The 27,506-nt window shown below is 41.7% G+C and overlaps 1 protein-coding gene and 1 long non-coding RNA gene across 3 annotated transcripts; one reads left to right on the top strand and one right to left on the bottom strand.

Annotated features, from left to right (window-relative positions):
* The first annotated feature begins 272 nt into the window (after positions 1 to 272).
* C1qtnf3 (C1q and TNF related 3) lies at positions 273 to 23,004 on the top strand. Of its 2 annotated transcripts, none has more exons than XM_075975884.1 (6): positions 273 to 529; positions 6,084 to 6,195; positions 8,680 to 8,834; positions 12,443 to 12,572; positions 17,740 to 17,839; positions 20,915 to 23,004. In XM_075975884.1, exons 1-6 carry the CDS (start codon positions 446 to 448, stop codon positions 21,072 to 21,074), a joined length of 741 nt encoding a protein of 246 aa, XP_075831999.1. In that variant the 5' UTR covers positions 273 to 445; the 3' UTR covers positions 21,075 to 23,004. The 2 variants fall into 2 exon arrangements, with proteins under 2 accessions (XP_075831999.1, XP_075831998.1); XM_075975883.1 differs by having other exon boundaries at positions 339 to 748; positions 20,915 to 22,997.
* Positions 17,297 to 27,487, bottom strand: LOC142851812 (uncharacterized). The gene is made up of 3 exons (XR_012910870.1): positions 27,245 to 27,487; positions 20,135 to 20,220; positions 17,297 to 17,931 (listed from the first exon to the last, which is right to left on the bottom strand). It is a non-coding gene; the product is annotated as an uncharacterized LOC142851812 (long non-coding RNA).
* Between the last annotated feature and the right edge of the window lie 19 nt (positions 27,488 to 27,506).

The raw sequence follows: 27,506 nt of genomic DNA, 5'->3' as shown, positions 1-27,506 counted from the left end.
TGAGCTGGATTCCCTGGCAAGCTCAGGGGGAGGTTTTTCCAAAAGTTGTTTTAGACCACAAAGGCTCAGCCTTTCCGTGTCTAATCATGAAAGCGAACCACTGGATACACAGTCTCTGTTTCCAGCTGGTTGTGTACATATTCTTCGCTCTTACACAAAACAACATGCCAAGGTGTGACATTTATGAACCCCATCAACTGGACCCCGCGCGCACACACTATTCTGCCTGTGGTGCAGGAATGTGATGAATGGGGGCTGTTCTGTCTGGGGGGGAGGGCCGCCGTCACTCTGGCATGACTGCAGCCTTATTTATTACACACCGAAAGTATAAAACCACCCAGCCGGCTGCAGCTCTCATCTCCAGACCTGGCATTTGCCTGAAGCGACCACGGCACCTACAGCCCCACCAGCTGCCCAGGAAGACTCCGTGGCTCTGTTGTGAGCCATGCTCGGGAGGCAGATCGTCTGGTGGCACCTGCTGGCTTTGCTTTCCCTCCCATTTTGCCTGTGTCAAGATGAATACATGGAGGTGAGCAGAAGAGCTAATAAGGCGGTGGCCAGGATAGTGCAGAGCCACCAGCAGACTGGCCGTAGCGGCTCCAGGAGGGAGAAAGTGAGAGAGCGGAGCCATCCTAAAACTGGGACTGTGGATAATAACACTTCTACAGACCTAAAACCCCTGAGACCAGATGAGCTTCCGCACCCTGAGGTAGAGGACCTAGCCCAGATCAACCCATTCTGGGGCCAGGTACTCGGAATTCTCTTCTAAGATTTTAGACGTAATGACTTTTTGCAGACGTAAATGACTATTGTTGCTGTTGTTTTAACTATGATTCTTAAAATCTGTGCTTGTGAGCAGTTTGCTGAGCTGCTTGTGGGTATCTGGGATCTAACAGGAACTCCTAGTTGCTGGCATGATGTGCTGGGTGAGAACAGGGACCAGGAGGAGTCAGCCTACTTTTGTGTTGGGACCTTATTATTATTGTTATTTTATTGCTCTGTTGATGCAGAAAGAAGGGCTGACCCATGTGGATAGATGCATTGCTGTGAATAATTATTTTGCTGATCCCCAAAGCACTGGGTTCTTTTTAATCCTCCCCAGCAGGGAGAAGCTGCCCTTTGCCTCTGCCAAAAGCCAGTTTAGATTGCTTTACTTTGATTTGGGGATTTTCCCCTCTAGTTTTGTTTATTTGTTTTGTAGCAGTCTAGGTTGCTAAGCCTTCTCGTTTAAACGTTTTTTTAAAAAAACAGATTAACTCATTAAGAGAAAAAGAAACAAACAACAAAAAGATTACAAGGTATGGAATTACTCAGTCTCCTAGTAAGAGAACTTGATTGATTTTTGGGACAAAAGCCCAGCATCTGAGGACATATCTTTACATCTTTTAGGAATGAGGATAGGTTTTTGGTGTAGTGAATTGCAAACTTCAGTTTAATTAAAAGAAGCAAAAACAGGAAGAAACTTATTTGTACTTAGAATCTAACATACAAAATGCTAAGGTTAGATGGAGTGGAGAGAAGGACACTTGGACTAATTGATCTTTGAAGCAGGACATACGAGCACAGAACTGGATGCTTTGTAGAGACCCTGGAACTTCTTTTCACATGGCTGCAACCCCCAACTCCAGACTGAGAAGTCTTGGTTGATTATCTGATTATGTGGTCAGCCTAGGATCCCACACAGACTCAGCAGCAGGACTGGAATAGCCTGAGACATGTAACTGGACCACACGGTGCAGTTTCTTAGTCTCCCTGTGGGGTTTTGTCAAGGGTGTGTGTGTGTGTGTGTGTGTGTGTGTGTGTGTGTGTGTGTATGAACAAAATGACTCTTTCCAAGTCTGTCTTCTATTTAAAGACATTTGCTTCAGTGATCTTCATCTAACTTTTTTATCTTCATTTACTTTGTGTCCAGTCCCCGATCTGGCTTTCCATCTTGATGGATAGTGTCTTTCCTAGGTGTCCAATGGGCTGCTATAGGTTGTCTTCGGTTATTTCCTGATAACCAACACCAACTATAGTTTTGCTCCCCTCCACATTCTAGTTTTCTAGCCCTGGATTCCTGAAGCACCCTCAGATAAAGACCCTGTGGAGCTTCCCAGAAGATTCAGAGCCAGTAACATCCCGGAAGTTTTCAGTACCATTTCTTTACAAGTGGATACTGTATTTAGGATCATGTGAAACTCTTCCCTCTCTCCCTACTTCCCCCATCCTCTTCTTTATGCTATTCTCCTTTCCCCCATCAATTACTCCCCAAGCATTTCCCAGCTTTGACTTCCTCCATGCTATAGGATGGAAACTGAGACCGTAAACACACCCAAGCCCCCATCACCAACCACTCTGAAGTACTCTGTTAGGAACAAAATTTTATCAGTATTTATTTGTTCATTCATTCTTTCGTTCATGCATTCACTCACTCATTTTCCAACCTTTTTATTTCTTTTGAATTTTTATTAAGTTTTAACATTAGCTCTAAAGCAACAGGTTTCCTTACTCATATTCAACCAGTCTTTTCTGTTAATTTATGAATTATGTTTGATTAAATTCTGTGTGGTAAACAAGGTCAATGCACAAAGAAAACTTGAGAAAAATGAATAGTCTTGGTCACTCGACCTTAAAAAATAGTAAAGAGAAGAAACAAACAGATGGATGTTCATAGCAGAGGTGTAAAGAGTACTAGACACTGAGGACCATGGAGCCCATGAGCAGCTGGGTGTGGTTGGGCCCTGTGCTGTTGGAGGAGACTGCGGATGACCTGCATGTCTGGATGGCACGGGAGTACTCTTGACTAGTCAAGGAGTTTAGGCTAACTTTAGACTATCTAAGCTTTGCTCCTGAAAGTTCAGCCTGTGACAGCGGAGCAGGGAGGTAACAAGCTTTGTGTACCAGAAAGGGAGCTGGCTATCGGGTCCGTGGTGGATTGGAGCTGGAAGAGTTCTATCTCCCTTCTCTTTTTTGGGCACTTTCTTTGCCAAAGCCTCTCTCCCCTTCCCTCCCTACCATCATGTTGATTCTTTTCCTACAGTCATTGAGAGTAGAACTCAGTTCTGCGAAATGGGTGGAGCTTGTCTTACAGACGACACCCCTGTCCTGTCAGCTGCTCAACTGCACGCTCCCAGTGTATAACTATCCGATTTGGGAAGGAGGATGACAAACTGAAGAGACTGTGGATAGTGACTTCCCATATACAAATTCCTCCTTAGCGAGAATAAAATGTCTAGATCATATCCTGTCCGACTTCGGAGCCCAGCAAAAGCCTCACGAGAGGGCTGGGAAGATGGCTCGGTCAGGCTGCTATGTAAGCACCGGACCTGCAGGCGGATTTCCAGCACTCATATAAAGAGACAGGTGTGCTGCGCATCTGCAACCCGGTGCTGGGGTGGGGGGCGGGGCTGCTGAGACTGGCAGATCCCTGAAGTTCACTGACCAGCCTGCCTAGCTAACCTACAAGCTTCAGGTTCAGTGATTCTGTCTTGTAAAAGAATAGTGGAAGAAGAATACTGGCACTCATCTCTGGTCCCCACCATGCACACCCATGAGCACACCCTACACTAACAAATATGTACAGCATATTCTCTCTCTCTCTCTCTCTCTCTCTCTCTCTCTCTCTCTCTCTCTCTCTGTGTGTGTGTGTGTGTGTGTCTCCCCTCTCTCTCCCTCCCTCCTTGCTGCACTATCATTGTTCCTCTGAACTAGACCTTGAAAGACAAGGCCAGATGGAAGAACACATGATGAAACATCGCAGGAGGGTTCCTGGGAGGCATCCAACTAGGAGAACCAGGAGCCTGCCTGTTGTACTGGTGGCAGCTCTGTGCTCCTGATGTTACTCGAGATAGCTTACATGCACACCAATCATCCTCGTTAGCTGGGATACTAAGAGACACCACCTCCCTGTATTCAGATACTAGACATTTACAAATGCGAGTATCAAGACTCTCTCATGTGTGAGCTGACGCTGCAGGCAGAGGTACTTGTTGGCAAGCCTGATTGACCTAAACTTGATTCCCCAGAATCCACACGTTTGTCCTCTTACTTCCACATGTGTGTCACATCACGTGTCCTATGCATATAAGAAAGAAGAAATACATGTAATAAAATTGTTTAAAAAATCAAAAAATATTAAAGGTCTTTCAAAATTATTATCGAAAGTTAAACACAATAGCATCCTTGCTTGCATCTTAGCACTAGAAAGGAAATTCAGGGCCAGCTCAGATTGATGTCTGGGAATGGTAACTTTCGAAGGCCACAAAGAACTGAGCAGGGACCCTGGTCCCAGTGCAGTGATTATTCTAACAGTCCTAAGCATCTCAGAGTTTCCATTCTGTTCTTACAGAGCTCCCCCTCCACCACCACTCTATTCATGAAACCCATCATTGGCCAAACTCTGGGTCCTGGGGTTTAGAAGCTGCATTTCACATTAGCAAAGCATCCCAGGAGATGACGAACACACTTCTCAGATGTGTGGTAGGTGGGGTTGCCTATGGAGTTTGATATCAAGTGTCTTCATCTCTAACCAAGTGTATTAGCTGATTTTTTTCCTTAGCCAATATGAATTTATACTTGTCTATGGTTAGGCTTGGCAGACTTAAGACTAAGAGTTATCTCCAGCATTTAGCTCCTGATTCCTCAACACTGGGTCTGAGCTGTGGCAACAGAGACTTGGTCCCGGGTGGGCTACTCCCTTAATGGTTTAATGGAAAACTTCAGGGAAAGGGAGGACAATGACCAAGTCTCTAAGACCAACCAATCAAAGGAAGGTGTAGCTGTGTGGTGATGTGAGGCCTTCTTCACCCAGTTTTCTCCTTGGAGGACATCTAGTGGCAGAGAAAAGCAGAACGGTGAATTCCTCCCTCCTCTTCTTTCCCTGCCGCGTGCCCCATGTTTGTCCTCTGTTCTGTCCGTTTCATTTCGGATCCTTTCCTTTTCACAATGAATCCCTTAGCAACCACGTGCTGTTTTCAAAACTGTTGGATTGTAACTGGTATCTAGGAAAGTTTCCACAAGTATTTTGCATGACACAATTAGAAGGCAGGTTGCCAGTGCAGAGGAGAATCCAGATTTTACACGTTCTGACTCTCCCGCCAGTCAGTCCACTGGGTTCTTGATTCCTTCACAGCAAGAGTACACTTTAGAATTTTATCTTTGTATAACTGAGAATTTTTTTTATTCCTATATTTTTATATTCTTCTTATATGGGAGTCACAGTTGAGCATATAGTGTCCATTTGCGCTTATTAAATATTAGTTTGCATAGTGAGATAATCACTTTAAATTTAGAAGAGGAATGTATAAAATGTTAAGTACTTAAAGTGAGGTTAGAGTTGCCCCACGTGTACATAATAAGAATCAATTGGATGAGCGCAGTTAGCAGCAGTGTATTGAACTCCTGAAAACTGCCAAGAAGAAGGGTTTGAATGGACCCATCGGAGGAAAGCCAGCGAGGTAATGCATATGAACTGGTCACTCAGCAAGGGCGTACATGCGTGTCTCAGAACAGCTGTTGTATATGATAACTATATTTCTATTTTTCAATCTAAAAATAAATGAGCTAATGTACAGACTAAGGAATATTTTGTTTCCTCAGCAGTTTGTGTGCTTTAGAGGTTTGGGAAGGTGGAGTTGCAGAGGTCCTAAGACCTCTAAGCCAACGTTAGGAGTGTGGTGTTTAGTAGCTACCTTGGAAGTTGTTGCTCGCTTGCTTTGAGGCTTACCATAGTCTAATTGTACCTGAGACTTCTGGGTATCAAGGGAGAAGGGGCTTTCATGTCCTCTTCCTCTTGGGAACAAGATACTGCCTTTGCTGTCATGGGCTTGTCCAAGCCCACCCCTGTTCTCTGCACCACCCTGCCCTCACACCACCCCACGGCACATCTCCGTGGACTCCCTGTATCCTTAAGCTCTGATCACCCACTCACCTTACCACTCCGTAGCCCCCAGGTCACAGATATTCCCCGTGTCCCACACCATCTTTTCTGATGTGACCCTGAGTTGATAAGTTATCTAAGGGTGAATGCCAGAGGAAGTTAAAAAGCTCTTAAGTGCTTGCAAATATCTTTACCTGAAGTTTCTTTTCCCATTGTTTTCAAGTCTCCACAAACCGGAGGACTGCCCCCAGACTGCAGCAAGTGTTGTCATGGAGATTATGGATTCCGTGGTTACCAAGGCCCCCCTGGGCCTCCAGGTCCTCCTGGCATTCCAGGTAAGGACCTACAGTTTGCACAGCAATTTCAATAACAGTGTCAGAAACAGAAGCCAAGAGCAAATGCAAACCCTTCAGGTTGACATACTGTGTGCTATGAATGGCAAGGAGCTAAGTTCATTAGGTCAGGTCAAGTGGAACACTGCCCTATGGTGTTTATTCTCCTCACTACTTCGAGAATCCAAGAGGCTTCAGGCATCCAAGCTGAGACTCAAAAGAGAGAAGGTTCATCACCAGCCTATGGACAGAACCACTTACTGAGAACAGAGACCCACCTTAGCACCGGGACCCCCCTTAGCACAGGGAACCCACCTTAGCAGCAACATCCACCTTAGCACCGACACACACCTTAGCACCTAGGTACCTTCCGGCACTGTTGCCAATTCCTGAGCTAATCAACTTAGATTTTGCTCATGATTCTGGAGGCTTCTCCCATGGCTGGCTAAGACTACTTTGTAGTTAGTGGGAGCTTGGGGGGAGCAAAGGCACTCACGTCATGAGTGAGGGAGCACAAAGGACTGTGCCCCTATAACCTCCTTCAAGCCACACATCCTCAGTGACCTCTAACCTCCACCTAGACCACACCTCGTGGGGTTTGCACCACTTTCTGAGAGCATCATACTGGGGAACAAACCTCGAACATATGGGCTTTGGGGAGGCATTTATCTAAACCCCAGTGGTCAGTATTTCTGCCATAGTGTACTTTGTACAACACACCATAACTTTCTTAAAACATATCAAATGGAGGCGGGTAGAAAAGGTAGAAAGGAAAGCTTGCTGGATTTTGCTCTATTATTCTCTGAGGGGTGTGACTTTCTGTGTCAGTTTAGTTGTTTTTTTTTAATTTTAGATCCTTGTTTCTAGTTGATTTCCACGCCTCACTTGGACTCATGAGTATTATTTTGGGCTCTAGAAGCTGCAGCAGCAAAGGAAATGCTCTTGAGCTCATCAGCTCCCTTAGAACAGTGGCTCTCAGCCTTCTTAATACGGTGACCCTTTAATACAGTTCCTCATGCTGTAAAGAGCCCAGCCATCAAACTATTTTCATTGCTACGTCATAACTAATTTTGCTACTGTTATGAATTGTAATGCAAATAGTTGGTGTCTTAGGCGACCCCTGTGGAAGGACTGTTCAACCCACAGAGGGCTCAGGTTGAGAGCCACTGCTCTAGATCCATGGTTGACCTGTGTTGTATTGTTCCAGCTGATTAAGCTTGGGTCACTCTGTTAGAGCGTTACTACAGTGAACAGAGTGGGTAAAGCAAAGACCTTTATCCTTGCCCCACCCCAGACGAGTTCCTTCTACAAGAAATCTACTTGTGTTCCCTGACTTTCCCCCACTGATGTTTATACTTATCAAAACTGGATTAACTCCTTGTACCTCTCATGTGAAACCAAATTTATAATGAAAGAAAAAAACCCTAACAACTCCTTCCCACTCTCGTACCCTGTCCTATACTTAAGCCTATGTCTTTGTCCACCAAAGCCATTCGTTCACAGGGTCAGTGATGTGAAGCAAGGCTCTTTGACCTCCTCTCAGGTGACAGGGCAAGTTGGCTTTGGTGAAAGGTTTCCCATGAGAAACACCTTTGAGACAGAACACTTTGATCCAATCAAGTTTATTAATCTGTGAACATTTCAAGCCTGATGTACTGCCCTGTCAAAGATAACACACAAAGTATAACACAAAAGAGACGGAAGGTTAGCAAATATGAAAATAAGAAATAGGTGCAGAACTGGTCTGAGCAGCAGAGTGAACCTTTGAATATACTACCTGACTGTTGATTTGAAGATAGGTGCAGAACTGGTCTGAGCAGCAGAGTGAACCTTTGAATATACTACCTGACTCTTGATTTGAAAAATTATTATGCTATTATATGAGTTTTTCTTCCCAAATATAAAATTGCTTTTGTATAAGACTTGAAGGAGATGGAAAAACATATAGAACAACACAAAAATCACCCTTGCTTCATCTATTCATGAAAAACTAAAATAATTGTGGATAATAACTAGAATTAGTTTTTCATCTATGCATATAATATACAAATATACAATGATTCAAACTAAAATAGTACCACACCATCCCTACTTGTTACAACCATAACTAAAATATCACTTATGTTTATTGTAAATATGTAATTAATAAAATGCACCATTACTAAAATTGAGCCATTCTAGCACTGGTGGGTATTGTGTTTGTTAATCTTCACTGTTTCCAATGGCAATGTGATGGTCTTTACACAGTCTTTCATTCAATCCTTGCTTGTAGAAAAGCATGCTTTGTGGTCTTGGTCTCTAATCGTATCCAGAGCCCAGTACAAGAGCACTTGTCTGATGCCCTTTAAAGGGCTGTGGTCAGGGTTCTTTAATGGTCTCCCTTTACAGATGAGTTTGACTAGTTCTGAAGGAAGGAATTGTGTTTGTCTAAAAGCACATGGAGGTCGGAGTGAATCCGTTTTCTCATATGATCTCTGACTTTTAAAGGAAACCATGGAAACAATGGAAATAATGGAGCCACTGGCCATGAAGGGGCTAAAGGCGAGAAAGGAGACAAAGGAGACCTGGGGCCTCGAGGGGAGCGGGGGCAGCATGGCCCCAAAGGAGAGAAGGGCTACCCAGGAGTGCCACCAGAACTGCAGGTAAACCACCCTCCGCAGATCCCCAGGTGACTTCTAATGCTGCATGCACATTCGGGACCAGGGACCAAAGGGCTCTAGTAAACAAACCGTCAGTCATCCTGAGAAAATCTCAGTTTCAATTTGCTCAGCTACATGGCAGGCCTGTTCTCAAACATGGCTTTAAGAAAGGGTATTTATCAAGTGTGAGATCCAGCTCCCTCATAGGACCAAACAGCCATAAATATAAACTCATACCCTATTTTCCAGATGAGACAATGGGTTAAATAAGAGGGTTATAACTAAGTTGCGCTAAAACATTTAAACATACAAATGGAATGGCTAAGCATCTAGTTATATTTTATTTGCTAATTTGCCACATTATGTAGTTAAATTTCATCTTTGTATATTAACATTCTTTCTGTTAAATTAGATTTTATAGTTCAATTTTATATAAACGTTTCACACCAGTGTCTTCTTTTCACTAGGGACATTTTACTTTTTGAGTTATTCCATTTGGTAGATCAGGCTATGTTCATCTCTACATGAAGCTTTAAAATCTATTTATATGGCCATCACCCCTTTATAGTTGGATGCATTCTTTAGTTCTCTTTGAACTCATCTTTATAATTCTTATTGCAACAACTAAAATTTGTAAATATTGAAGTTAGGTCATCCAGAAAAATGATTAACTCTATATTAGTTTTTGTTAATATTTAAAAATGGATTTTTTGTTGTTGTTGTTGTTCAGGTTGTGTCTCGCTAATTTGTCTTCCTCAAAGAGCAATTTGTGGTTAGAAATAAGTATTTGGGAGAAAATTCTGGAACAAGAGAGACTTTCTGAGAACGGGTATACAAAGCCGTTCTTGTTTGCAAGATGAGAGGAAACTGCTGCTTATTTGAGCAGCAGTCATGCTGTTTACTCTTGGGCACACTGCACCATTCTCTTGGGCTCCTGTTTTTCAAGTGTAAAATAAGATGTCCTGTGTGTTACCAGAACTGACTTTTGAGGGGCTTGGCGGCAACTTCTTAATTCTGTTTAATACTTTCAGCATGATGGGATTCGTATGTCAATATAAATTAACAAGTGGGCTGGGAGGTTGTCTAGCTAGGCTAAGGTAATTTCTATGATGGTCTAGAGATGTATGAAAACTAGCAAAAAAAATGTAGAGATGACTCTTTCACACATTCATGGAAGACTTAAGTTTGTGGAAAAAACTGCTCAAAATGCAGAGATTGTGAAGTGGCCAGCTGTAGTTGATACATCTACAACCCAGCCCCACAGCTGAGCCTCAGGGAACATCAAAGCAGAGGAGGCAGAACGACATCGTCAGAGCTGGAGGAACAGGAAGTCGGCTGTGAGATTGTCTCCTAGCAATAACAGGAATCATACATTCACGAATCGTCAACCACATGGCTCTCTGAACAACGACAGCACCAACAGACATGCTAACATGGATGAAAGGAATCTCTTAGACCCCACTTCTAAACAAAGAGATACAGCCAATTAAGCACTGAGAGACGGTGGTTTAGTTTTCGTCAGGGATGAGTCCCCTAATTGGTTACTCAATACCAAGTGTTCAGTCCTGAAAATGTGTGTTTATATTTATATATGCACACATATATGCATATATATGCAACACTGAATGGACTCAGCAGGTTATATCTATGTTTTTGTGCATTTGTATATATAACAATACTAATTTCTTACAAAGAGGACACAGGTTGGGCTCGGTGGTGTACATCTCTAATCCCAGAATTTAGAAGGAAGAATTAGACTAATATCTGTCAATTCAAAGCCATCTCATTACAAAGCTGAGTTCCAGGACAGCTAGAACTGTTACATAGGGAAACCTTGTCTCAAAAAGCAAACAAACAAACAAAAATAACAAAATATTAGAAAATACGCCATGAATTTTAAAAGGAAGTAGAAGGTTTTAATTTCATATTTTAATTTTAAAATTAAAAAAATTACAAAAACTTATGAAGAAGGGGGATTAACATCCATTACATGTTAAAGAATTTATTATTCTTACTTCTGCTTATTTTTAAGGGATTGTCATTGACTTTCAAATCTCCTCCAACATTGTTATCAAGTGAAATCATTTCTTGATAGAGACAATTGTTCTAATGCTCTTTTAATTATTCAAATTCTAGTTTAGAACACTACTAGCAGTAACAACGGCAGTACCCATAAAAGAGCAATAATGGTGCCTCATTCTCAACTTAAGGGACATGGATATTTGAGGCTCAGATTTAAGCTGAGTCTCAATCATGTATCTTCAGACCTGTGGTAGTTTGAATGTAACTAGCACCCATAAGCTCACAGGGTGTGGCACTATTAGAAAGTGTGCCTTTGTTGGAGTAGGTATGGCCTTGTGGGAGGAAGTATGTCACTGTGGGGTGGACTCATATATGCCCGAGCCAAGCCCTGTCCACTTCCTGTTGTCTTCTGATCAAGATGTAGCCAGCACCATGTCTGTCAGCACGCTGCCACGCTCCCTGCCATGATGATAACGGACTGAACCTCTGAAACTGTTAGCGGCCCTAATCAAATATTTTCCTTTATAAGAGTTCCCATGGTCATGGCGTCTCTTCTTAGCAGTAGAAACCCTAAGACAGGACCCAAATAGATAGATTATTCCCCAATCCATAGGATCTCGTGGTTGGATCATGGAACAGGTTTCTCAGAGTAACTGTTGCTACTCAGCTTCCATGAATTAAGCTGAGGCTCTCAAGGTTTCCTAAACGTAAGGGATTAGTCTTAAATTACAGGTGGGGCTGCTCACAGTAACCGATTTTCTGGTTCTCTTGAATTTTCTGGCCTCAATTTGTTTGATATTTATTTTATGCAGAATTAAGCTCAGAAAATTTTCTTTTCCAATAGTCAAATAGATTTCTGATTTTCTTTAACCACTTTTGCTATGTTTTGGATAACTGCAAATCTCTCTTTTGCCTGTTAAGGTAATTCATACAATACCCTTTCATTGTAAAATAAATAGGACAGGACAACTTTTGGGGAGTTGGTTCTCTTTGCCCACAGTATAGGTCCTGGGGATCAAACTCAGGTCTCTGAACCCAACAGTAAGTACCTTTACCTGCTCAATCATCTTGCTATCCACTTATGGATATTCTTGAAGATATTTTTCTCAGTTTGACTACAGAACAACTCCACTTAAATAGAACACTTAATGAAGTCTAATATTAAGTCACAATAATCTTGTGTTGCCTTTTTAATTAATGCATTAAAAGACATTTACCTAGGGTTAACAAAAGTAAGAAGTTCAACTGTAAGTTTCTCTAATCATTTAATATACAAATATGCATCTAATATTACAGCCCAAGAACTTTATCCAATTTTTTTCAGTTTTACTTGATAACACAATCTTAATATTTAAAAAAGTATCTTTTAAGGACTAGTAGTTTTTTAAATACATTCAGAATTGTTAATGTAGACTATATCTATATGGAATAAATACATTAAATTATTATCATTTATTTACTTCTTTGTTTATTGTTTAGTACTTATTGTATTCAAGTTTTCCATTACAAATAACGCTGAAAGAAAATTACCTGTATAGAGATGTTTTTCTTTAAGACAAATTTGCACTGACCACCAGCTTTCTCCTTAGATCGCATTCATGGCTTCTCTAGCAACTCACTTCAGCAATCAGAACAGTGGCATCATCTTCAGCAGTGTTGAGACCAACATTGGAAACTTCTTTGATGTTATGACTGGTAGATTTGGGGCTCCTGTATCAGGTGAGATTTGCACATCCATGAATGAAGCCATTAAGGAAAGAGGAAGGAGGGAGAGAAAGAAGAAATGATGGGAAGATGGAAGGGAAAAGAAAGGTCAGAAGGAAAAGAAGGAAGGAGGAAGAAGACACACGGGAAGGAAAAGGAAGTGGATGAAAGGCAGAGAGAGGAAGGGAAGATGGAAGGAGAGGTGGGAAGGAGGATTGCTGAGAACAAAGAAGGAAGGAATGGAGGGAGGGAAGAACCGAGAGTGATCTGATGTCCCTGAGGTGGTACAGACACCTCTGATGTTCAAAGTCCCCGGAACATAATTCTCACAGTTTTACTGTGTGATAACTGTGTTCCTTCATCATTGCCCCCAAGGAATACCTGTTCTATTTTTAAGACTGAAAATTGAGTAAATAATCCAACTTTTGAAGTTTATTTAAGAAAACATTTAATCTTATATAAAAGTTAGCATACTCTATATTTTAAATATAGTTTGTTTTTAAAGAAAGACTTGCCATAATGTTTAAAAATATTCCCTTGTAATGACTTTCTTTTATAATTAACATGAAAATGTACCTACTGATTTCCTTGTTATTGGCCCTTTGGGCTGTTTCCACATTTTGTAAGCCTTCTGTCAGTAGTTTTCCTATGTCAGTTTATAATTGAACACATACAGTTATATCTGTAGGCTCAAGTACCAGGAACGGAATCACGGAAGCAAAGACAAACTCTTGTAAGCTGAGGCTGTTTGCTCATTCCCGGCTGCTCAGACCCGAAATAATTACACAAAACTGTATTAATTAAAACACTGCATAGCCAATCACCTAAGCATATTTCTAACTAGCTCTTACATCCTAAACTAACCCATCTCCATTAATCTGTACATCATCATGAGGCCGTGGCCTACTGGCAAAGTTTCCAGTTTATGGCTTGTGTTTTCCTTCTCTGGTGGCTACATGACTTCTCCCTGACTTTGCTCTCTCTCTCTATCTATTTCAGCCTGGCTTTACTCTGTTAAGCCATTGGCTGAAAGCAGCTTCTTTATTAACTAATAAAAGCAACACATAGACAGAACTTCTTTATGAGTTTGACCAGCTCTGCAAGGTTGTAAGGCTTGTAGCCGTCTCTTCCTCTTACTAGGATAGGGAAACACTCATTTATCTATAATGCCATCAGCAAAATCTTTGAAATGTCTGGACAGTTGGCCAACTAAAAACTAAACAAAAAGTGATTTAGACTGACAGAAGAGTTACAAAAAGATTGCCAAAGTTTTGTGCTCACTCTAGTGTGTTTTCTCCGAAGTTTGCGTTTACTAGAACTAAAATCTGATTACCAAAATGAAGGAATCCACTGGGCACAACACTGCCACTGATTTTGGAATTTATTAGGAATTCAGTAGCGTTGTGGTTTGAATGTGAAATGTCCACCATAGGCTTGTATGTTTGAGCACTTGGCCCCCACTGGTGACCCTGTTTTGCAAGGTGGTGGGACCTTTAGAAGACGGATCTTGATGAAGGAAGAGGGTCACTGAAGACGGGTCTTGAGCCTTTAGTCTGGCTTCACTTATCTGTGATGCATGCTTCCTGACTTCAGTGGTAATGGGATCTCTGCCTCATACTGCTGATGCCAAGCTTCCCCAGCAGTAATGGACCATGTCCTTTCCTAAGCTGCAAGACAAAGTAAACCCTCCTCCTTTAACTTGATTCCTTACAAGCAGGAGGTCAGAGCAATGAAAAAAGTGATACAGAAAACCGGTATGGGACAGTGGGGCCATTGTTGTCGTCCGCCTGACCATGTGGTTCTCAAATACTTGGAGTTGGTTTGCAGGAGGAATGTGGAAGTGTTTGGAACTTCAGACTAGAAAAACCCTAGGATACTGCGAGCCGATCTTAGTGGAAGCTTCTGATGGCAACTTGGAAGCCAGAGCGCTCACAGGAATGCAGAGAATACAGGGGGGTTAAAGACCACCCAGGGAAGTGTTTTTCCAAGGTGAAAAAGGCACAGAGAGGCTTTTGCAGCTGTGATGCAAAGTGGGCCAGGCTACATTTTGAGCTGGCATTAGAAGTTGGCAGCATCGTTCTGATGGTATTGATTTTGGAGACATTAATGATGTAAGATGCACGGGTTTGTGGAGTCTTTTGCAGTCTGGTACCAAGGGTTCGGAGAGCCTCTGGGGCCATCTGATGGGTGCAGGGTCAGAGCCCCTACAAAGAGGACTTGAGAGTCTGCTATGAAGCTATGAAGGTGAAGAAGTCAAGGCACAGCGGGGACCCTAGAATGTTGGAGATGCTGGACTTTGAACGAACGTTGGGATTTTCCAGGGAGGCAATCTGCAGCCATAGAGTGGATCTGACCTGAGAGAGAAGCTCTATATGCTACAGGTAGCTGACTTGGATGGGTAGGCCAGACAAGGCCCTTTAGAGCCAAATAATGCTGTCACAGACCCCAGATCCCAGACTGGGAGCTGTAGGGTTGGTGCTTACCCTTGTAGGTTTTGGTTTTGCTCCCATTCCTTCCTTTTAGAATGGGAATATTTACTCTGTGTCACTATGGTGGAAGTATACAGTATGGTTTTGACCTGTGCAGAGACTCACAGTCAAGAGAATACCTTGATTCCAGAAGAATCAGTCTTGCACTTGTGATCACAGTTGAGGATATTAAGAACATTTCTTAATATTACCCATTCTTCCATTGACTTGCTTCTTGTCAGGCATTTGGTCACAACTATTGAGAAAATAATTACTACAGCCAGGTTTTCCCAGTGGTGTACATATTCGGCAATATCACCCATTGGGTATATGACAACATGTCCTTTGGGACTAATCATCCATTGTATAATTTTTGTTGTTTTTTCTGCCTTTAAAAGGCAGCTGATGGCTGAATGACTGGCTCACCTTGACCAGCTGTTTGTTAAAGATTGCTGGGAATGGACCCAGGCATCCTTGATCTTGTGGCATTTCCATGCCTCTCCTTGTTGCCAGGGATCTCAATACATCCCACCTGTATTTTTTCCCCTCCCTCCACTCCTCCAAGTCCTACCTCCCCCAACTCCCCCAGTCCACTGCTCTTCTATTTCCCTGCAGAAAGAGCAGGCCTCCCAGGGATTTTTCGCACAAGATTCTTAAGCAGAGCTCCTCCGCGTTTTCATCCCTTGTGGCAACAGTTCCTCCTCATACTTCCTGAGAAAGACTTCTGAAGCAGCGTTGAAACTCCCTGATTTTCAGGAATCTTGTTATTGCTGGCAAATCCTGGTAATGGCTACTAAAGAAATACTTTTGTAGTCTGTGTTTTTTCCTAGAAAACTGCCCTCTTAGGCCTGATCCCAGAACTGTCTTTCAACAGTTGAGAATGGCCTTTCTCCATCAGGGAGAATATTTTTTCCTGGCAGGGCTGATATCTGCTGCTCCTAGAAGCCCTGTCCAGCTTCCTGCTGCGTTGGGCAGCACCTTTACATACTTGAAGTGTATTGATTTCCATCAGTGTCGTAGTTTTGCAGAAATCTGACAGTTTTTCAATTTCTGCTTTTCAGTTTTCTTTCCTTGTTCCCCTCCATGGTATACACAGGGAAAGTATTCTAAGAATGCGCTGGCTGTGTTAAACTTACACATATGCTTTTAATGTGTGCTTTGGTTTACTTCGCCCTGTTAAAGTAAGAATGGCCTAACTCATGCAACTCCAGACAGTCTTTCCATCATACTTCACTCCATGTCAGTTTTGTGATCTTTTTGCTCTGAGGGCTTTAAGTTTCATGTGAAAATTTTTGCAACTCATGACCAGTGCCACAGATAAGAGTCTAGATATCTTGGATCAATGGTCCCATTGAGTTCAATGACTCCATAATTAAATTTTTGTGCTCCCTTGGTTGGACACCATTCTGATAATAGTAATTTAAATCCGTTTACTTACTGTTTATTTTTTAACCTTCCCAGTGGTTTCACACTAATGATCATCTTTCCCGCCTTTAAAGTTGATAAGCCAGAGAATACTGATGTTTGCAGTTCCTGCTCAAAGACCTGAAAACCAGAGCACAAGTATGCCAAACCACATTCTGGTAGAGAGAGCCCCATGTGCGTACTATACAGGCTTGCTTCTGCAATTCTAATCCTAAGAGTTCCATTATTTACCGTCTGGTTTCATAGCCTGCTCTTTCTAAAGTGTTTCTGCATCTATTTTTATTTACAGTACATTTTTAAAGGAAGGCTAAGGTACTTACCTGCCATTTTGATTATAAATTTATTTTCTGCAGGCATTGATAATTGTTATGTGTGTATAAAATGAAATTCTATAAAATGTAAAACACTAGATACATACAAACTGTTTCTTGAAGAACTTTAATTTTCATCTGTTCTTACTTTTCCTCTCTGAACCAATCTCTTGGTATCTGAACGGGCATCACAGATTGCCATCAAATACACATTCCTAACATTTAACAAAGCATAATCTTCCTCTGTGAGTTGGCTCAACATCAGAGGGATCCTTATAGCTAATATCCTCATAGGAAAGAAATAAGTGTTTGAAAAGAAATATGACTGCTCCACTGCTTTAGTTTTTTTCCTATAGATATTTCTGGACTTTTCTTTTGTATAGCTAGTAGTTCAAAAGTTGTAACATGGAAATCAGTAGGAATATACTTTTAGCAACAAGGTGTTGTGGCAGAGTTACTGATTTACAATGGGTCATGTGAGAAATGACCCAAACCATTTTTTTAGAACTATGAAACATTTACTTGTGTTCTAATATGTAGCCTTTGCTACATTTGGGGAATGTAGTTGTACATTTTAAGTACATATTTGACTAATTTTATTAATTATTTTGTCATCTTACTAAGTATAAACAGGAAGTACATTGAGTTAAAAATAATAGAAGTACAAGGCGGTGTTGGCACATGCCTGAAATCCCAGCACTTGGGAGGCAGAGGCAGGTGGATCTCAGTGAGTTAGAGAGGCCAGTCTGGTCTACAAGTGGGTTCTAGGACAACCAAGACTGTTACACACATAAACCCTGTTTCAAAATCCGCCCCCCCCCAAAAAAAACTAAGCACTTTTTAAGGGAGCAAACAAAAGTATATTCATATGAAGAGATCATGAAACTAGACAATACACAGATAAAACAAAGCCATGTGTGCAATCGCTTGACTCATCTTCTACGGATGAGTGAATGAGTAAACCCTTGTCCTTTCCAGGTGTGTATTTCTTCACCTTCAGCATGATGAAGCATGAGGACGTAGAGGAGGTGTACGTGTACCTTATGCACAATGGCAATACTGTCTTCAGCATGTACAGGTACGTGCCGTCTTGATCACAGGGAGCGCTTAGGCACTCACAGAGCCTACTCTAGCAGGTTTGTTCTCTTCTATTTGGTCAGGTTATCACTCCTGTTTGGGAAGAGCAGTAATGAACTTATCAAGTAAAGGGGCCTTGGGCAAATGGCCAGCAGCACTCCTCACCATCACCACTCAGATCCTTTCTTTAACTCCTCGCTTCCCTTTGGTTTCTTCTGCTTCCCCACTCCCGCTTTGCCTGAAGGTCTTCACAGCCTTCACTGCTGATGAGGAAGGCAGAATAGGTCCTTATGTCTAATGATGTGTATTACTTTGATACTCATCACCTTGGCCCTGGAGTTCCTTGGGGAATAATGCTTTAGACAGCACCATATCATGCTCTGCTGCTAGGACATGCAGACAGCCAGCACCCTCCAACCCCCACCCCGTAATTAAGGGAAACACTTTTGGTCTCTTATTTTTTTCCCCTGTATTTTTTTTCTCACTTGTGATTTCTGTGTTCTTCTAGAGTCTGGCACCTGTAAGAAAGGGAAAGAGTTAAAACAGGTAACAGAGCTGTTAGCCATCCAGCACACATTGTCATATCGGAACCTTGAGCAACCAGGGCAGGGGTTCCAGAAAGGGGAACATAGGCTGGCAGGTAGGGAAGAAGAGAACATTGTAAAGCAGTGTGGGTGGGGGCTGTTCTCCAGTTTTGCATTTGTTTTTATTTTCAGGGATGTTGGCTGATGAAGCAACTTAGACATCTATAAAACTGACTCCTAAATTCTCACTGATCACGGTCCTTTCCAGAGTCAGGAGGAGGAAAGAACAGACAGTGAACACTTTTGTTTGTCATTCAATTCAGAGAATTCAATCCCCCTGATCCAAGCTCTACCTAACCAACCCGAGGACAGCATGAACTAGTACAGTTCTTGTGTAGGAGGGCGTTCACTGCTTTTCTCATCTCTGTGATCATCACCGAAAGAAGCAACTTAAGGGAGGGTTTATTGAGAGGGCTCAGTTCATACAGCAAAGACAGCATGGGAGAGTTCTCCAGAAGCCTGGTGTGGCAGGGCCCCTCACACCTCAGTGGACAAGGAACAAGGAAAGCTCAGGGTTCTGATGTCTCAGATGGTGTGTTCTGGATGTCTTAACAATGCTGTTACCAGTTAACTCATCCTTCCCCTTTCTTACTGATGCCAGACTGTAGAAGAACACAGCAATTACACCAAGTGACAAAAACACCCACTCAAGAAAGCATTGTTACAACCTACTTTCTCCAGCCAGCCTCCATTTTCCAAGGGTTCCACAACCTTCAAAAGCATTCTCCTGGCTGGGGACCAAGTGTTCAAACACATGAGCTGGTGCGGGACATTTTCTATCAAATCCATAACAAGGAGACAATGAATTCTGGTAAAAGCCAGACACTTTCGGGCTCCTTATTCCCAAACATCCACCCAGCTCTTCCTCCTTCCGTAAAACACACTTCTCTGTCTTGGTCTTCGTGGGAGATAGTGTAAACTAGTTCAAACGCAGAACTCAGAGATGAACAATCCTTTTCTTAAGACAGTTTTCAGCTGATTTTCTCTTTGGCTTCTGATTCTATCTTTTGAAGGGTCTTCTTTGTCACTTTTATCCAAGGTCACATCTAAAGCGTAAGTCGTTCTGTCTTAGAGTTTTTCATGTTCCACTTCCAGGCAGTGGAAACCTGAGAACTAGCCAGATATCCCAAGTCTTTTTAACCCAGGCTGGGTCTTCGGCAAGGATTTCTATAGAACATATCAGGTCTTTGCTCTCTTGGCTCACAGTCAGGAACGTGTTAGTGAATGATAGCCAATACACCTTCTAGACAGCCGGTTACTCTTGTGGCTCTTCATTGTTTTGCCCTTTTCTAAATGCAGTCATTATTGCCAAGAGGAAATAAGTGGCATGTGACTCTGAGTGTAAGTTTCTAATGGGAACACATCAGCTTTGTCCTGGCTCTTCAGAAATACAAGCACCTTTTTTTTTATTTGTTTGTTTTTTCCCAACCTTGTTAGAGCCTTGATTGTCTAGACTCTATTTATCTTTCAAGCATGTCTGCTCTTCTCCAAACTCATCTTTTTAAAGAAACATCATAAATCTGCAAAGAATATTTACCTCTTTGAAATCCTTTATCTTAAGTGGTGACTGTATACCAGGTCTATGTTACCCTACTTTTTTCAAATATCTCCCAAGCATAACATGGGGTCTCAGTTATTGTTCTATTGCTGTGAAGAGACACCAGGACCAAGGCAACTTATAAAATAAAGCATTTAGCTGGAGGTTTGCTTACAGTTTCAGAGGCTGAGCTCTTAAAGATCATGGTGGTGGGAACGGCAGTAGGCATGGCCACTGGAGCAGTATCTGGGAGCGAATATCCTGATATACATTTTGGCAGGAAAGAGACAGAGAAACACAGAGAGAATATATATGAATATGAGAATATAAGACTGACTGGGCGCATCATGAGCTTTAGAATCCCCAAAGACAGCCCCCCAATGACACAACTCTTCCAATCAGGCCACACCCCCAATTTTTCCTAGACAGTCCACCAACTGGGGACTAACTATTCAGATACATAAACCGATAGGGGCCATTCCCATTCAAACCGCCACACACCAGCGTTTATCTTTTCAGTACACAGAATTTATTTCTACATTGCCTCCTGCCTGGCTGTTAGCAAGTGCATTTTCATCTTGGTGGTCAAAAGTACCTTCCTTGAATACCAAATTCCAGATTGTCAAGAAGAAAATAAATCATTGTAAAAAAAATTACATGTAAATATTCAAAGATAGCAGAACTGTTCTTTTTTCTCACCTAACAGTCCAGGGAGGTTTGGTAAGATAATGCTGGGTGTAAGTTTCTAGTCTGATAGGGATAAGGAACTCTCTTCTATATAGTAATCCTACTGGACAGGTCTAAAAGTGATTTATGCTATTCCCTTTTGCATGCCACTTAGAGAACTTAACACACGACTCTACCTAAAGCGTAGGAGAAAGTAGAGACATAATGGGTTCAAGGGCTGGGTTTGCATGGTGAAGACTAAGTAGTGTGTCCCTCTCTTTATTTCCAGCTACGAAACAAAGGGGAAGTCAGACACATCCAGCAACCACGCAGTGCTCAAACTGGCCAAAGGGGATGAAGTCTGGCTGAGAATGGGCAACGGTGCCCTCCATGGGGACCACCAGCGCTTCTCTACCTTCGCAGGCTTCCTGCTCTTTGAGACTAAGTGACAGGAAGGATAGGATAGTTCCACGTTGGGGGAGACTTGTAGCTGAGCTTGGAATGTTATGAGTGGAAAGGAGTTTAATTGGGGGATCTATATGGAATATTTAACTGTTGTATTGGTCACATTGCTACTTGTTCTACTGGTATACCAATAATGCTGGATGCTTCAGAGACTCAGAAGAATAGACCACAAGGTAACCTTCCCAGATGACCTTGGGAGACACTCAGCATCTTCATCACTCTTCCCTACCTGTCTAAAGGAATTGTCACCTGATACAGGTTGGGAATAAGTGTTCCCCTCAAAGAAAGCATCTGCAAAGAGTTTTGGTGCTCTGTTTAAATGTAGTATCAGCTTTGGAGCCAAACAAGTTCTAGTTCACTGTTCTTCACATTAAAGAGAACAGCCTGATTACAGCAGGACTAGGGCGAGAATTAGAGCCTATTTTACCAGAGCCTATGTGGAGAAATTCTTGCAAAGTCTACACTGCGAAATAACATTTGGTTTTATAGATTTGTGTTCTTATGTTCATGAATAAATTATAAGAAAGCTTTAGTTATTTCAGATAACTTTTAAATAGTAAAATTATTTCCAATGCCCACAAATAATTGGCTCCTTGTTAAGAACATAAACAAACATGCAAATTAATATTGAGTTCTAATGGTTTAGATTTCCAGATATAAAATTTTCTTATAATCCAGAACTGGGCTTATCACATCTGGCTTGCCAGATCTCATCTTTGCTATGGCATTACTTGGACCACAGTAGAGCTCTCTTGACTCTGTACAACCAGCTGAGGTAAGATTAAGCTGATATAGTGCAGATGTTATCACATTTTTTAAATTTGAGAACTATCCCAAAATATTTATATTTTATGTATGCCATGTTATGTTGAAAGACTTATTAACTTAATTATATACAGGCAGACTAATGGATGCAAAATATAAGAGTATTCCATTTAAGAGACACAAAATAACACATCTTAAATGTTTGCAATAAAAGTAATATTTTCTTTATTATCATACTTGACTAACGTTCACAAAACAGTAATATGTTACAGATGGTGCTTGCTTGCTTTTGACTAACTTTCACCACCCCAGAATCTATCAGAAAAGGGTTAAAATTGTCATCAAAACACCTTCATAGAATGTGCCATAAGCTAGCACTCACAGATAGTACCACATATACATAAGTATGCATACGTGTGTGTTTGTTTGTGTGTGTGTATTGTTGAAGCCTTGCACATGCTAGGCATGTGCTCTTCTACCAAGCTACATCTTCAGCACCCAAGTTTGTTTCCTTGAAGCTCAGCACTTCAAAGTGTTTACCCTGGTGTTAAATCCTATATAAAATGAACTAATGAGATTCTTATATGAAAAATACCATATCATCAATTCTCTTTAAAGTAATGAACCCTTAATTTATTTTCTACAACAATTTAAACTTATGCAAAGGCATTTAAACCACAGATTTCCTTCAAGTTATCACCCTACAGCTAGAGACAATGAAAGTCAAGTGAGGCTGTCCTATTGCCTAATTCATTGGTGGCCAGGTTCAGTTCAACCTTTGACCCTATACTTTTCACCCACAAACTTGTTTAACCTCTTTGTGAATCTGCATATAACACTCTTTTAAAGTGAAAGGCTATTTGTCATTATTTGCTTTCTCAGACAGTATTTTTGTGATTTAGTGTGTGGTTCTATGCTCAGAGCATATGGGGTCACAAAGTTAAGCTTTACTGCAATTAAATGCCACCAACATCTCACAGAAGTGCATAAGATATTGGACATAATGACCAAAGGAATTTCATATCTGAAGAGTATCCACTACCTACTACTTCCTGTCTTGCAGGAAGATTCTGGCATAGTTTTAGATGAAATTGTAGCAAGAAAAATTGCATAAGCATATGTGGAAATAAACAAACTTTTGGTGATCATGTTTGTTTTGTAATTGTTCTTAATAAGCACAATTGTGATATAATTGTAACTCATGTGGCTAATGTAAAGCAATAATATTTTCCTGTCATTGTTACCAGTCATGCAACTCAGAGATGTGCAAACCGCAGGGTCACTTGTCACCACAAGACTCCACTTCCAGTTACTCCATATCATCACCCCTTTAAGACATCTGTGGGTACCAGTTCCCTTTTAAGAATTGAGTATCTCTGAGTGGATGAGTCTTCATCATACACCTACAATCTTTTTATGTTCATGTCACAATTTAATCTTAATTTTCATCCTATCAGAGCTGTACATGGATTTGGTTGTGGAGGATGAAATTACCTCGCTTGCAAAAGAGTACCAGTAGGTAAAGGAAGGTGATTCGTGAGGGAACTGGAAGATCAAAGTACTTATCAATAATGGTTCTACAGCTCATGGACTAAATACACAGTGGTTACTTCCCTGAGGTGATGTCTTCTGCAAGTTTCAAATACATGTGGTTAACTGAGGTCTGAAGATTCTAAGTAGGACACCCTAGACATTCATAATAAGATCTGAATTGTATGCCATTCCGAGTAGACTAATGGGGTTCATGCTCTCTACTCCTTCACCACAAGATAGGAACATCTGCTGTGCATATCCACACTATGTATGTTGCCAGCCTGTTTGTCGCTTAGTGTCTGTCATGGTTATATCTCACATCTCAGCTCCTGAGTTCAAAAAACACCTATTTTGCTCAACGATGGCAATAAACACAAAGCCGTGCTATTGACAAGCTGGGCATGCCACAGAGAAGCCATGAAGCACTCCCCTTGAGTGAAAAGGGGAAAGCTCTGTGTTTAAAAAGGAAAGAGAGAACAAAATCACATAGCGAGGCTGCTAGGATGACAGTAACATCCGCCTGTGGCAGTGTGAAGGAGGAAAAAGCTGGGGCCAGTTTTGATGCTCGACTTCAAACTGTGTAAGTTAAAGCCACAACCGTAAGTGAATAGTATAATGGGGAAAAAACACACTCATGAATTATAAGAAAAATTCCATCAACATACATACTACTAAGTGTATGGAGGAAAAAGAGTACCCACTAACCTAGAAAGTATTTTGGAAGAAGATTTTGAGCTATCCTTAGGTAAAACTGGTGCAAGAAACACTTCATAAGCATATATGGAAATAAATATTCACACTCAATGTGCACTTGCGCACACATGCAGTATTCTAGGATTTGAGCTTATGTATTAAGAACATTCTCAGATGCTATTTGCATTATTTGAAATAGTAAAAGAAAATAAGGGAGTGCATTATGAGAAAGAGTTGAAGTCTAAATAAAAAAGCAATACTGGATTGTGTAAGTCTGTAATCCCAGTTACTTGTCAGTCTGAGGCAGGAGGATCACAAGTTCCATACTGCTTGGGCAACTTGGCAAGATCCTGAATCAATCTAGAAAATAAAGATATAATAGAGATATAGAGATATAGCCCAGGTAGAGTGCTTACCTAGCATAGACAAGGCACTAGGCTCAATCACATGACTGGAAAAAAAAGTAAAGTTAAACCAAAATAAATGTGTATTCCAATGAGAATGTAAATCCCAAAGGACAAGGCTACAGCTGGTAAACATCTACCATTGCAAGACACGTGCTACTCAGCCATTCCGTCTGCCTTCTCTGAGTTTTCAACAGAGCACAGTAGGCTAAAAGTAATTGGGAACATGGTGTGAAGCAGATTCCAACAGCCACAGACCGCAAGGGGCCAGATCCTTTTCTGTATGCATTTGTGGCTTTATTATTGTTTCATTGTTTAGGGTTTCAAGCCCATCACCTTAAGCACGAACACTCTATGACTAACCAACAACCATAGACTTACACTTTTATTTTCAAACACAGTAATAAGACACATCATTTGACAAGTTTTCTACATATTTTCCTATCTTGACCCAACAGAGAATTCCCATTTGCTAAAAACAAACAACAACAACAACAACAAAAAACCCTCTAGGCTCCCACAAAGAGGGTTTTTTTGTTTGTTTGTTTGTTTCTTTTTGTTTTTAGAGGTTTGATACCTAGTGCTTATGTGGCACCTTACAGCCACCAGTAACTCCAGTTTCTCAGGGAACTGTTGTATCCTCAGATACAGCACCCTCTTCTGGCCCTGCAGGTAACAGGCTTGCCCATGGTGCACAGACATACATGCAGGCAAAACATCCATACCAATAAAAAAGTATAAAATTCTTAAATATTTAATCTTTTTGATTTAGGAGGTTTTTTGTTTGCATCTATATTTTATTTGTTTATTTATTGTTGTTGTGGTTGATTTGAAACAGGGTCTCATGTAGCCCAGCCTGGCTTTGAACTTGCTATATATAGTCAAGGATGACTTTGAATTTCTGATAGTTCTGCTTTTACTTCCCAAGTGCTGGGATGACAGCTGTTTGACACCATACCAAAAATTTTAGATTATTGTTTCCTCTGATTAACTTTGTGAAGACAGTTTGTGCCAGAGGAAAGATCTGGAGGGTTGAGATTTCTTAGTACATTGTCTGGGCCTCTGGATAACTCAGTACTTTGAAATGATTTGTAAAGTATGGTACTGGTTAAGACCTTCAATTCATGTGACTCTGATTCTGTATGTAAGCTCAAGCCACATCTGTACCAGGTTTTTCAGAAAAACAGAACAGAAGCAACTCCAATAAAATGCTACTATCTCCGTGTGGAAGCCAGCCATACCAGGGTTTGCAATTCTCTCTTTCCTTTCCAGTTTTTCAAAATGAACAGAAAGTAAGCGGCGATAATAGGAAACTTTAGTCTGGAACAAAGGTAGACACGCGAAACAGCAACTGACCAGAGGGAAGCATTGGAGATCATGCAGAGGATGCCTGCCCTAGGCAGGAGGCAGCTCACTCTGGGAGAGCACAGATCCCCCTGCCCAGAAGTATCTTAAAATTCAGCAGCTGGTTAAAAGAGTTTTGGCTACAATTATGTAGCATTTCGCCTTTGCTTTTCTTTTCTACCTCACTTGCTAAGAATAGGTGCCAGAGTTTTATAGAATTTGTGTCTCTCTTGCTTTATTCAGTTTCCTAGAGCTCATTTGAGGTAAGCCAGACCCAAAAAGAGGAACATGGGATGTACTCACTCATATTTGGTTTCTAGCCATAAACAAAGGACATTGAGCCTATAATTAGTGATCCTAGAGAAGCTAAATAAGGAGAACCCAAAGAAAAACATATAGGCATCCTCCTGAATATTAACCTTCATCAGGCGATAAAAGGAGACAGAGACAGAGACCCACATTGGAGCACCGGACAGAAATCTCAAGGTCCAAATCAGGAGCAGAAGGAGAGAGAGCACGAGCAAGGAACTCAGGACCGCGAGGGGTGCACCCACACACTGAGACAATGGGGATGTTCTATTGGGAACTCACCAAGGCCAGCTGGCCTGGGTCTGAAAAAGCCTGGGATAAAACCGGACTCGCTGAACATAGTGGACAATGAGGACTACTGAGAACTCAAGAACAATAGCAATGGGTTTTTGATCCTACTGCACGTACTGGCTTTGTGGGAGCCTAGGCAGTTTGGATGCTCACCTTACTAGACCTGGATAGAGGTGGGGGTTCCTTGGACTTCCCACAGGGCAGGGAAACCTGATTGCTCTTTGGGCTGATGAGGGAGGGGAACTTGATTGGGGGAGGGAGAGGGAAAGGGGAGGCGGTGGCGGGGAAGAGACAGAAATCTTTAATAAATAAATAAATTAAAAAAAAAAAAAGAAACTGCATTTGGCCACCTACACGCAGTCTCCACCACTACTGGTAATAAGACCCGTAAATGTGGGTAGGGTATTTGATAGTTTGCCGTACTTTTTTAAAGGTTGAAAAAAGAGTTTCTAACTCGAACTTGTAGTTGTCCATAAAACCGACAGCTGACAAACCAAAACCATTTTTAAGGCTCTCACTCAGCCCCGGTTGAACAATACTTCTGATATCCCAGACTCCTAAATGCTGGGGTTATAGGAGTCCACACCATGGGTATTTTAAGCGGCGCTGGTCTTTATGCATGCTAGGCACTCAGTCTACCAACTGAACTACACCCCCAGGCCTTCCCTTTAAATCTTAGGGTGTCTAGGAGGGGTTTTCAAACTGTTATTGGAAGGAAACAGTTTTCAGGACAGCAAGGGAGACACCCTGTGGCGTATGGAAGGATATGTGCTTGCCTTCTTATATTGCTCTAAATAATGAAGGGCTTAAAGTACCTTTAGTCACTTGTGGGGGATGGGAGCAGGGATTCCAGGTAGGTTTGGCGGAAGCCAGAGTTCAAGGTCAAGGACTTAACTTTGGCACCCGAATTAAACCATTAAATGAAACCACAGGCTAAAGTTTAGCCTGGGTCTACCGCGGGTAGGCGGGAAGTGCGCAAGCGCACAGCCTTTCGGGCGCCCCCGCGCAGGCGCGTGAGGGAGGCGGGGTGCGGGGTCAGAGATGATACAGGGCGGGTGGGACTCCGGGGCGCTCGGC

The sequence above is a fragment of the Microtus pennsylvanicus genome, chromosome 6 (assembly GCF_037038515.1).
Source record: "Microtus pennsylvanicus isolate mMicPen1 chromosome 6, mMicPen1.hap1, whole genome shotgun sequence".
In the NCBI taxonomy this organism is placed as follows: Eukaryota; Metazoa; Chordata; class Mammalia; order Rodentia; family Cricetidae; genus Microtus; species Microtus pennsylvanicus.
The sequence above is the reverse complement of the archived record's forward strand: the minus strand, read 5'-3'. Positions and strand labels throughout refer to the sequence as shown.